Source organism: Schistocerca nitens, chromosome 4, assembly GCF_023898315.1.
Source record: "Schistocerca nitens isolate TAMUIC-IGC-003100 chromosome 4, iqSchNite1.1, whole genome shotgun sequence".
NCBI lineage: Eukaryota > Metazoa > Arthropoda > Insecta > Orthoptera > Acrididae > Schistocerca > Schistocerca nitens.
In genome coordinates this window covers 514,240,154-514,253,028 of record NC_064617.1, presented here as the reverse complement: position 1 = coordinate 514,253,028, position 12,875 = coordinate 514,240,154, and the positions used below count along the sequence as shown (strand labels likewise).

Below are 12,875 nucleotides of genomic sequence, written 5' to 3'. Positions count from 1 at the left end.
TTTTCAGGAGGAGGAAGTATATGTAGATGGAATGCATGAGACATTTTTTTCTTACTTGTCCATATTTAATAAGAATGTTTTAACAAAACAAGTGACTTAAAGCAATTTGCGTAATACTATAATTTTTGTCTACTCAGTCATGTTTCTGTGTTGTGCAGATATTTAGACTATGTGTATACAAAAGACGTGTACCAGGAAGTAACCCCTTTATCACCAATGTATGCATTAGACTGTGAAATGTGCCAAACAAATGAAGGGATGGAACTAACAAGGATATCTCTTGTGGACGAAGAGTTAAAGGTGAGTACATTGCCATGGAAAAGCTGTTCAAACATATATCTCTACACTTTTCAGTGTAATACGGTCCAGTATTTAAATTTATGAGACTACAAAATATTTATAAAACATTCTGTTAAGGAGTTCCTGTAGTTCAGTATTTAGTCTGGGAGCAAGAGACATAAAAGTGCATTTTATACTATGTGATGTTTCAATCTGTTGTTGTTGATGCCTTAACAAACAAAAGCTTATTATCCAAAAGTTTGGACTCGCAGCATGCAAAACTCACTCTTTCAAATGTGTCATGAAATGAAATGTTCAGAACCTACCTTATCCTAGCTAAACCTTTTTTTACGCACTGTTCGCAGTGTAAATTGTTGATAAAAAAAAGTCAGCAAGCACCTAAGTGGAACTGACATTATCAGCAACATTCCAAAGGTATCAAAAAGTGTATATAGTCCAACCAATTTAAACTCTTTGAGACCTTTGTGTTTTGCTTCATTTCTCACCATATTATTATTTTAAAAAATAGGAATTTTTTTGGGATGTGAGCAGTCAGCAGTGTTGAAAGTGAAAATGCACACATGATGCATGCAGCATCTATTTTTCTGTTTCTTTATGCCAAGTTTTTTATTTATATTGATATAGCACTTTTCAAGTTCGTTTGATTAAAACATTTATGAATATGATCTAGTGTCTATTATTACTCTAAGTTTATTTTTTAATATTTACAATGCAATATTGCTGGTATTAACATCATTTGTTACAGTGCAGATTATATGAACAGTATACAGCTTGCTGAGTTTTTCGTCAACAACTTATATTGCTAATAATGCATCAAAAGTTAGAGCTAGTATAAGATAGTTTCCAGACACTATGTTTTATGTTGTTCAAAATAGCATGGGCATCACATGCCTAGGATTCAAAATTTTTGGTAATAGGCTTTTGTTTGTTGAATCATCAATGTTTTACATTCAGGAACTTCCTGTTAAAAGATAAAATTATTAACAGATTTCATTCGCATAGCTGATAGCTGAAATACAGCGAATCAAATTTTCTTATAATGTAAATGGATCAAAAAGTAACAAAAAGCAATGCCTCCTGTGTCATAAAAAATTTAATAATGAACATAACACAGCAGAACTCATACAGATCATAGCTTGAACTGTCCTTTACACAACACTATTATTCATCATATTCACCATGCATTTGTGCTGTTGTTGAACTAGGCATCAAAACCAGTTTGGAAAAAGTCAGGTTTTTGCTTCAGAAGACCCATGATTTTAAAGCTGTTTGAACCTCATGAATTGAGAAAGTATATAAGGGCACTTTAACAGGCATTAGCAATGTACAGTGTTGTGTGAAGTAGTTCGATAACGAAGAAATGGATGTTGCAGATAAATTGCGCAGTGGCCAGCAGGCATCTATCACAGGTGCTGATGAAGTAATTCGAGGAGCCAGACATGTTAGAGTTTACAATCAACAACTTTTAAAATCATACTGAGAAAAATATGGTATATGTTCATTATTCAGAAAAATATCATAAATGTTCATTATTAAATGTTTTAAGGCTACTGTATGGTAAAAATGTGAATAAAATAAGGGAAACATTCCACGTGGGAAAAATATATCTAAAAACTAAGATGATGTGACTTACCGAACGAAAGTGCTGGCAGGTCAATAGACACACAAACAAACGCAAACATACACACGAAATTCAAGCTTTCGCAACAAACTGTTGCTTTGTCAGGAAAGAGGGAAGGAGAGGGAAAGACGAAAGGATGTGGGTTTTAAGGGAGATTGTAAGGAGTCATTCCAATCCCGGGAGTGGAAAGACTTACCTTAGGGGGAAAAACGGACAGATATACACTCGCGCGCACACACACACATATCCATCCGCACATACACAGACACAAGCAGACATTTGTAAAGACAAAGAGTTTGGGCAGAGATGTTAGTCGAGGCGGAAGTAGAGGCAAAGATGTTGTTGAAAGACAGGTGAGGTATGAGCGGCGGCAAATTGAAATTAGCGGAGATTGAGGCCTGGCGGATAACGAGAAGAGAGGATATACTGAAGGGCAAGTTCCCATCTCCGGAGTTCTGACAGGTTGGTGTTAGTGGGAAGTATCCAGATAACCCGGACGGTGTAACACTGTGCCAAGATGTGCTGGCCGTGCACCAAGGCATGTTTAGCCACAGGGTGATCCTCATTACCAACAAATACTGTCTGCCTGTGTCCATTCATGTGAATGGACAGTTTGTTGCTGGTCATTCCGACATAGAAAGCTTCACAGTGTAGGCAGGTCAGTTGGTAAATCACGTGGGTGCTTTCACATGTGGCTCTGCCTTTGATCGTGTACACCTTCCGGGTTACAGGACTGGAGTAGGTGGTAGTGGGAGGGTGCATGGGACAGGTTTTACACCGGGGGCGGTTACAAGGGTAGGAGCCAGAGGGTAGGGAAGGTGGTTTGGGGATTTCATAGGGATGAACTAAGAGGTTACGAAGGTTAGGTGGACGGCGGAAAGACACTCTTGGTGGAGTGGGGAGGATTTCATGAAGGAGGCCATCCTGGTACCCATGGCTGTTCCCTTTAATTGTTGGTATGTCTGGCCTTCGAAAGTGAAGAAGTTGTAGGTCAGGATGAAGCTGGCTATGGTAATGAGGAAACAGGTTTTTGGTAGGGTGGCAGGTGATCGGCGTGATAGGAAGTGCTCCATCGCAGCGAGGCCCTGGACGTGCGGAATATTTGTGTATAAGGAAGTGGCATCAATGGTTACAAGGATGGTTTCCGGGGGTAACAGACTGTAGGGATTCCAGGTGTTCGAGAAAGTGGTTGGTGTCTTTGATGGAGGATGGGAGACTGCATGTAATGGGTTGCAGGTGTTGATCTACGTAGGCAGAGATACGTTCTGTGGAGGCTTGGTAACCAGCTACAATAGGGCAGCCGGGATCATTGGGTTTGTGAATTTTAGGAAGAAGGTAGGGGTGCGGTGTGTTGGTGGGGTCAGGAGGTTGATGGAGTCAGGTGAAAGGTTTTGTAGGGGGCCTAAGATTCTGAGGATTCCTTGAAGCTCCGCCTGGACATCAGGAATGGGATTACCTTGGCAAACTTTGTATGTAGTGTTGTCTGATAGCTGACGCAGTCCCTCAGCCACATACTCCCGACGATCAAGTACCACGGTCGTGGAACCCTTGTCCGCCGGAAGAATGACGATGGATCGGTCAGCCTTCAGATCACGGATAGCCTGAGCTTCAGCAGTGGTGATGTTGGGAGTAGGATTGAGGTTTTTTAAGAAGGATTGAGAGGCAAGGCTGGAAGTGAGAAATTCCTGGAAGGTTTGGAGTGGGTGATTTTGAGGAAGAGGAGGTGGGTCCCGCTGTGACGGAGGACGGAACTGTTCCAGGCAGGGTTCAATTTGGATAGTGTCTTGGGGAGTTGGATCATTAGGAGTAGGATTAGGATCATTTTTCTTCGTGGCAAAGTGATATTTCCAGCAGAGAGTACGGGTGTAGGACAGTAAATCTTTGACAAGGGCTGTTTGGTTGAATCTGGGAGTGGGGCTGAAGGTGAGGCCTTTGGATAGGACAGAGGTTTCGGATTGGGAGAGAGGTTTGGAGGAAAGGTTGTGAAGGGTGAGTGAGTTGCCTTTCCGGAGGTGGGAAACCAGGAGATTGGATAGTTTTTTGAGGTGGAGGATACCAACAATTAAAGGGAACAGCCATGGGCACCAGGATGGCCCCCTCCTATGCCAACCTATTCATGGGTCGCTTAGAGGAAGCCTTCTTGGTTACCCAGGCCTGCCAACCCAAAGTTTGGTACAGATTTATTGATGAAATCTTCATGATCTGGACTCACAGTGAAGAAGAACTCCAGAATTTCCTCTCCAACCTCAACTCCTTTGGTTCCATCAGATTCACCTGGTCCTACTCCAAATCCCATGCCACTTTCCTTGACGTTGACCTCCTCCTGTCCAATGGCCAGCTTCACACGTCCGTCCACATCAAACCCACCAACAAGCAACAGTACCTCCATTATGACAGCTGCCACCCATTCCACATCAAACGGTCCCTTCCCTACAGCCTAGGTCTTCGTTGCACCCCGCAACTACCCTCCCGACCTGGTACAGAAGCAAATAACCAGAGCGACTTCCTCATCTCCTCAAACCCAGAACCTCCCACAGACCAAAAGTGCCCCACTTGTGACAGGATACTTTCCGGGACTGGATCAGACTCTGAATGTGGCTCTCCAGCAGGGATACGACTTCCTCAAATCCTGCCCTGAAATTAGATCCATCCTTCATGAAATCCTCCCCACTCCACCAAGAGTGTCTTTCCGCCGTCCACCTAACCTTCGTAACCTCTTAGTTCATCCCTATGAAATCCTCAAACCACCTTCCCTACCCTCTGGCTCCTACCCTTGTAACCGCCCCCGGCGTAAAACCTGTCCCATGCACCCTCCCACTACCACCTACTCCAGTCCTGTAACCCGGAAGGTGTACACGATCAAAGGCAGAGCCACATGTGAAAGCACCCACGTGATTTACCAACTGACCTGCCTACACTGTGAAGCTTTCTATGTGGGAATGACCAGCAACAAACTGTCCATTCGCATGAATGGACACAGGCAGACAGTGTTTGTTGGTAATGAGGATCACCCTGTGGCTAAACATGCCTTGGTGCACGGCCAGCACATCTTGGCACAGTGTTACACCGTCCGGGTTATCTGGATACTTCCCACTAACACCAACCTGTCAGAACTCCGGAGATGGGAACTTGCCCTTCAGTATATCCTCTCTTCTCGTTATCCGCCAGTCCTCAATCTCCACTAATTTCAATTTGCCGCCGCTCATTCCTCACCTGTCTTTCAACAACATCTTTGCCTCTACTTCCGCCTCGACTAACATCTCTGCCCAAACTCTTTGTCTTTACAAATGTCTGCTTGTGTCTGTGTATGTGCGAATGGATATGTGTGTGTGTGCGCAAGTGTATACCTGTCCTTTTTTCCCCCTAAGGTAAGTCTTTCCACTCCCGGGATTGGAATGACTCCTTACAATCTCCCTTAAAACCCACATCCTTTCGTCTTTCCCTCTCCTTCCTTCTTTCCTGACGAAGCAACAGTTTGTTGCGAAAGCTTGAATTTCGTGTGTATGTTTGCGTTTGTTTGTGTGTCTATCGACCTGCCAGCACTTTCGTTCGGTAAGTCACACCATCTTAGTTTTTAGATAAAAATGTGAATAAGTTATATAGGCAGCCTCTCTGCTTTTCAGTGCTCTGTGTTGATCATAAATTTTCAAAATTAATCTTTTATTTATTATGAGATAAGTCATACAGATTAAAACTATCCCCAGACTGGGGGTAAAACCCAGACCCTTTCCCTTTGTGGGCATTTCTTACATATTGTCTGTCCAGACGTGCTTTTGTATCTTTTCCATCTTCTTCATATCTAGCTGTACTAGCACATTAGAATCCATATCATGTTAACGACAGTTAATAGTACTAGTTTTGCATGTACTATGTGACAGTGTTGTTCTTCACACCTGTGACCACAAATTGCCCTGTTTTACATGCAGCTATCTGCAGTTGTTATGGAAATGTCAATCTAATTTTTTGATTCACATTTTGTGACAAAGATTTGTCTTCATCAGTGAACATGTCCAGTAATTTGGATTTGTTTTTCAACAAATGTAAATCAACCATTTCTCATTTTGTGTACATAATAGTACTGTTGAAGCTGTCTATAATATATAACACTGAACCTTTATGAACAGGTGTTGTATGATACTTATGTGAAGCCTTATAATCACATAACAAATTATTTAACAAGATATTCTGGTGTATCAAAAAAGACACTTTCAAATGTGACTGTACGTCTAGCAGATGTTCAGGAAAAACTGAGGCAACTGCTTCCTCCAGATGCCATTTTGGTCGGACAGTCTCTTAACAATGACCTCCATGCTCTTAAGGTAAGTAAATGTTAGTTTATATAAATTCATTCAGTCACTGATGGTGAAATAATCTCTTATTCCATTGTCATCGGAAAAACCAGTCTGTTTACGAAAATAGTATAGAATATTTGGGTAGTTATTTGTGTTGAAAGGAAAATTTAATCGACCGCAGGCCCACAACACTTTAATGAGTGTGCACATGGTATGCATGGGTACTGAGCAATTGCAGTACTCCTTTGCTGTGTGGCAATCCCTGTCCTTCTTCTTCTTCATTTTTACTTCCCTGCCTCCTTCTTCCCACTATCACTTGATTTTTGCTCATTGTCCTGGTTTTCACATAGGTTTTTAACTTGACTTATTCTCGTGATCCCCTTACATTACTTCCTACCTTTTTATTTTGGACACTCCCTAGGTTTTACCTCATTCTTCCTCAAATTCTCGAAACTGTGGATTACGCAGGGAAGGACTCTGTGTGGTACTTGGGTACCTGAAGGTTATATTATCCTGACACCCAGTTCTGGTCAATCTGCCATGTGGTAGCCAGTCCATTGGAGGAGGGTACCTGCACAGTCATAGCCCTTTGACAGTGCATGGTTCGCTCTGCTATAGTTGGAGTCGTGTTTTGCGTACCACATGACACTTTCTACAACAGTCATTGATCATTCAGTAGTATCTGAGTGCTCTGCTGTGGATTTTATATGCAATGCGTGCATCATATGTAATCATAGCGAGTTATTTAGTGAATTTTTATTCCTCTGGCTGCAATTGTTATGGCTGATGGTGGTGGTGAATGAAAAATTCTGCACAGGCAAGAAAGAGACATAATTTGCGGGACACACACACACACACACACACACTTTCATCAGGCACTAAGATTGTTTATGCATATACCACCACTGTCACTTGGAAACAGAACAATGCAGTCCTTGTCCTTGTCTTGACTGGTGCAAACTTCCATCATTCATGGGTTGGATTCTAGTATCTGCACAGTAAACACTCTATGCATGCCAAGGAATAGGTGCCCATTCTCATTGGGCTATTGAGAACCTGGAAAGCACTTATCAGGCAAATTTGGAAAAGGTCAATTATTTTTATATTCCTTGTAAGGGAAAAAGGTTGTACATTAATTCAACACCTATCATTTCAGATGCTTCATCCATATATAATTGATACCAGTGTAATTTTTAACCTCACGGGTACTAGATCCCGAAAAAGCAAACTCCAACATCTATCTGAGAGGTTTCTGGGAGAGGAAATACAGATTGACAATCAAGGACATTCTTCTATAGAAGACAGCCAAGCATGTATGAAACTTACACAACTAAAATTGGCACAAGGTTTGTTTATATTTCAATTCAGTGTTGAAATACAGTGTTGTATGAATTTAATTGCTACTTTTAACAGTTTATAGACATTACTCTGTTTTTTCATTCCCCCTTTTGTACACTCAGCCACTCACACACAGGCATCATAATATTCAGTTCAGTGTATGAATATTAAGAAGCCTACATTATTATGGACCCATCTAATGTATACTCCTCAATCATTCAACTGTTTATTTCATGCATAGAAATAACAATAATTGGTATACATGGATTTAGTTAACCACATTGATACACTGAGCAGACAGAACATTATGACCATCTACCCATAGCCAGTATGTCCATCTTTGGGACGTATAAAAGTGGCAGTGCATCGTGGCATGAAAACAATGAGGCCTTCGTATGTCGCTGGAGGGAGTTAGCATCACACACACACACACACACACACACACACACACACACACACACACACACACACACTCTGCCTAATTCCCATAAATTCCGGGAAGGAGGGCCATGAGCCAGCGCAATGTTCAATCACATCCCAGATGTGTTTGATTGGGTTCAGATTTGGTGAGTTGAGGTGGCCACCACATAAATTGTAACTCGCCACTGTGTTCCTGGAACCAGTCCCTCACTCTCCTGGCCTTCTGACATGGCACATTATCTTGTTTGAAAATGCAACTGCTGTCTGGAAACATGATCATCATGAAGGATGTTTGTGGTCTGCAACCAGTGTATGATACACTTTGGTCATCATTACGCATTGCATAAACTCCACTGGACCCATGGATGCCCTCTAGAATGTTCCCCAGAGCAGAATGGAGGTGCTGCCAGCTTGTCTTCGTCCCGCAGTACAGATGTCAAGGAGCTGTTCCTCTGAAGATTACGGATTTGCACCCTCCCATCAGCATGGTGAAGAAGGTATTGGGTTCGTAAGACCCTGCAGTGCTCTGCCACTGCACCAACGTCCAGTGCCAGTGACCAGCTGGCCATTTCAGTCATAGATGCCAATGTTGGCATGTGCATGGGTCGTCGGCTGTGAAGGCCCATCATTAGGTGTGTTCAATGCACTGTGTTTTCACACACACTTGTATTCTGCTCAGAATTAAAGTTGGATGTTAGTTCCGCCACAGTTCGCCACCTTCCTGTTTCACCAATATTCCCGGCCTACAATGTCTGACATCTGTAATGAGGTGTGGCCAACTGATCCCACAATGTCTGGACGTGGTTTCACCTTGGTGTCACCACATGTTCAAGACACTCACCACAGCACTCCTCAAATACCTGACAAGTCTTGCTGTTTCTGAAATGCTTATGCAGAGACTGGACCAATAAAAAAAAAGGTGGGGGGGAGAGGGGGGGGGGTTCAAATGGATGTGAATTCCTAAGGGACTAAACTGCTGAGGTCATCGGCCCCTAGACTTGGACATTACGTAAACTAATTTACGCTAAGGACAACGCGCATGCCACCACACACACACACACACACACACACACACACACTGTGCATTCATCTGACTAGCAGTCATCGCTCACCAGGTGACGCTGCTATCACCTGAATGGTTTTATATTGATAGTAGGTCAGTGGTCATAATGTTGCGGCTGATCGGTGTACATTGCGACTGAAATTTTTAGTGCATTTTGCCTCAAATTATGAAAGCTTGCTATCACCTTTGAAACAGCAGTGTTATTATTAGTGAGGTCAATGTACCTTAACATTTTAAAAAAAATCTATCTCCCTTTGATAAAAGTTACTAATGTGGTATCTGTTGTTAGGTATAGAATTTGGCGACGTCATACATGCTGGATGCTTAAGAGCTGAGAGCCAGCGACAAGAAAATAGCTCTTCCACAAACTCACAGGCACAAGAATTAGGCGTTAATATTAATCATCATGCATCCAATCAATATGCTGCCAGTCTGTTCAGCCATGTAACTCGTGTAGACAAAACAGGTAAAATATTATTGTTGTTGCTTCATTGTAATTACACATTTTGTGAAGAAGATACTTTCACTTTCAAAGCAAAATCCAAAATCAGATGAGGAATCAGTGCACGAGTTTCACAAAGTATGCTCAACTAATTCTGCTGGGAGATGCTGCAGGAAAGACATAGTGCGTAATTGAGAGCCTTACTCTCTTCAATTCTAGTAGCATGTACTTCAAGAATTACAGTGTTCTGCTTACAGCTTATAAAGCAATGGCTGCAAAATTATAAATTTAAACTTACGTGGTTGCATGCCAAAAATATTTCTTCCTGCCATTCCAGTGGAAAATTGAATAAGAATGGGAAAAGAATACTGGTGCACTTTATACCTTTTATTGCACATCAAACTCCCAGCTTGTGGAGAACACCAACCAAACCACTAATCAGGTCTTCAGAATCCATTTTCATGGTGTAATTATTTTCTGTTGTTAGTCAACATATTGCACAACTCTCTTGAGTTTTAAAATAAAGATTGATGAGGGACATTTCAATCTGTCACCAATAATTATTAGTGGCTCGTTGTGGTCTGTATCAACAATCTGTAATTGAATAATAGATTTCAACGTCAATCATAAATAAAAAACATCTGTGAAATACTTGCTGGGTACATTTCAGAACAATTCTGGTGGATATTTTTCTTTCTCTTTCAAAAACTGAGAGCTTCATAACTTCTGTGCTGGTCCTAGCTCATTGTTACCCATTTGTGAATAAAGTTCTGGGTTTGGTGATTCATAGAGTGAAAGAAAAAATGTTAAATTCAGAATTATTATAGATTTCTGCCTAATATAAATGTACATTTCAAAATATTATGCTTGGGAATGGCTTAGTGCCCAAACTGCAATCGTAAAATAAAACCTTGAACAGCTGAAAGCAAGATGAGATTAAAAAGTTCAGAATTATGTTGAATCTGTTGAAGTGTAAACAGAACTGTATCCCAACCTACATGTTTTGTTGCTTTTACTGTGTACAACAGTTGTGCTGCAGTGTAGATTGATGTTTTTAAATAGGCTAAAAAATTTGTCAGACTTCCTGAATATGCCCTCAAGATTGCTTCCAAAATAAATTTTCATTATTATACCGAAGTCATCGGAGCATATGTGATTTATGTTCAAAAGTTCCCTAATTGCAGTGTCGTTAAAGCAATACAGTGTGAATTCCTTTTTCCCCCTACATAGATAGGGAAGGAATGGCAGACTGCTGCATACCAGATCTAGTGGAAATTCATGAAAATGAGATCATCGATGAAGCAGCAACTTAAGCTTCCTGTGTGGAAGACACCACGGCATAACATGTACCACTCCCAACTGGGGGGGGGGGGGGGGGGAGATAGAGAGGTTATATTCATAGAGCAACTTGGCTGTGGAGTTCAGAGGTTATATTCATAGAGCAACTTGGCTGTGGAGTTCCTCTTCCCAACAATGGAAGTGCAACATCATTCTGAAGTTTTCCCATACAGGGCTTTGCCATTTGACCAGTTGATCTATCAACATGTGTGGAAATCTGAACACAATACTTTGACAGAATGTGTTTAGAATTGTGATTGGAGGGCTGATCATCTTGAATTTTATCTTGCAGCGAGACAAATATGGCATTAGCTTGGAGAATCTTGTGTTACAATGTTAAGTACTTTTTCACATATTTTTAAGGTAGCTGGTTTCTGCATTCTTTTTTGTGGATGATCAGTTAACCGTGATTCACATTTGTTTATTGTGGCAGTATTGATAATGTTTTACAAGTACTTCAAAACTAGTTCTTATTTGAATTAAACAAAAATTTGTGATGCTGTGAGAAAGACATACTATAGGAAATGAGGTGTGTATTTGAATTTAAAATAGGTGTTCCTTCATAAAATGCAATTATAAAGTATTTTTAAAGAATTTGTATGTAGTAGTAGTAGTAGCAGCAGCAGCGTTACTATTTTTAATAATATCACCTATTCTTATTTACTGATGGTGAGATAAAAGGTATTCCTCTTCTCTTTTCAGCATCAATTATCGGCTGTGGTGAAATAATTCAGAAGTACTCGAATTATATATCTGACTCACTTTTGAAATCAAATATAGGCACTGAAGATGCTTGTACTAAACAGCTTAAATGTGAGGTACAGAATTCGGCGAAGGATGTTGTTCGACGAACTTGTGAAATTATGCTGGAGAACTTCTTTACTCTTGCACATGTAGAAATTGCGAATACAGATGATGAGATTGATAGCTCGTGTAAACGTCTCAATAAATGGTGTAGACGTTTGTTTGAACATGTTGCAGTTAATGGATTATCAGTTGTGTTGTTCAGTGGCAAAAGCAGTGGTCCAAATGGTGCGTGCTTTATCTCGCTAAAGAACCCTTTCACAAGAATTAAAACATGTTAAACCTTCTTGTTCATTGTGTGGAAACTGTAAAGGAGAAAAAAAGTCTGTTAAGTGAGAAACCTATGTAAGATCAATCGACCGACCAGCCAACCAGCCTGTTATTGTTCTTGGTGTATAAGTCCATAAATACACAAGTTTCTCTGTTAACCTGTTGTGTGGTTTTATTACATAGAATTCTGTCCTTCACTCATTGTTTTTGATTCAGTGCAGTCTAATATGAATCCTGATGTCAGTCTAAGGATAAGCAGCTTTGAAATGAACATGACATTCCTACAACAGAGGATATTGTCAAGATAGCAAGGGTTGTTATAAAACATGTATGGCTATGTGAAAGTCTATTTAGACACAATAAAGATGGCAGTCTTTTCTGGAAAATCTAACATTCTCAGGGTAAAGCATTTTTATCTTAAAAAAGGAATTCTGTGTGTTTAATCTAGAATCATAATTTAATTTTATTGAGCTTTATGAATCTAAGATTTCAAAATACTTAATATTTCAAAGAGTGTCAACTATATGAATATTATTCCATGTAATTATCCCGATGTTTAACAGCCATGGCTAAATAACTGCATATTGGCTAATGGCGTTTATACGTGAATAATCTGCACCATCAAATAATCCAGGCACCCTAATTTTAAGTGAGGAAAAAAAATTGACTTTGTGTGTTATTTACAAAAAATTATTCTAACATAATGACTCTGTTCATAGCCACTTCATCACTAGTGGAGGAATCATTTTGTTCCCATCTTCCCGTAGAGTGTCAGCCTTTATTTCGTCCAGTGAATTTGTGAAACCACATTTTCTAAAGGACTTTTCCGACAGTGGGAACAGAATGGAGTGCCACTCACAAATGTAGGACAAATCTGGCCGCTTGATTTTTCCACTCAGTGTGAACTTGTGGTTCTCTTCGGCCATCCATTATGTATATCACTGTTTAAGTGCAGCTTTGACTGGCTAATTTACACACACATTAGTG

General features: G+C 40.6%; 1 protein-coding gene across 3 annotated transcripts in view; it reads left to right on the top strand.

The window, feature by feature from the left end:
- The window catches only part of LOC126251467 (RNA exonuclease 5), a 44,103-nt gene extending 32,057 nt beyond the window's left edge, over window positions 1-12,046 (top strand). For all 3 annotated transcript variants that reach the window (XM_049951904.1, XM_049951905.1, XM_049951906.1), the window contains 5 exons: window positions 159-300; window positions 6,046-6,240; window positions 7,370-7,559; window positions 9,324-9,500; window positions 11,517-12,046. In XM_049951904.1, coding sequence (XP_049807861.1) covers window positions 159-300; window positions 6,046-6,240; window positions 7,370-7,559; window positions 9,324-9,500; window positions 11,517-11,899 — 1,087 coding nt within the window. In that variant the 3' untranslated portion in view covers window positions 11,900-12,046. The remainder of the gene's footprint in view (window positions 1-158; window positions 301-6,045; window positions 6,241-7,369; window positions 7,560-9,323; window positions 9,501-11,516) is intronic.
- The last annotated feature ends 829 nt before the right edge of the window (window positions 12,047-12,875 follow it).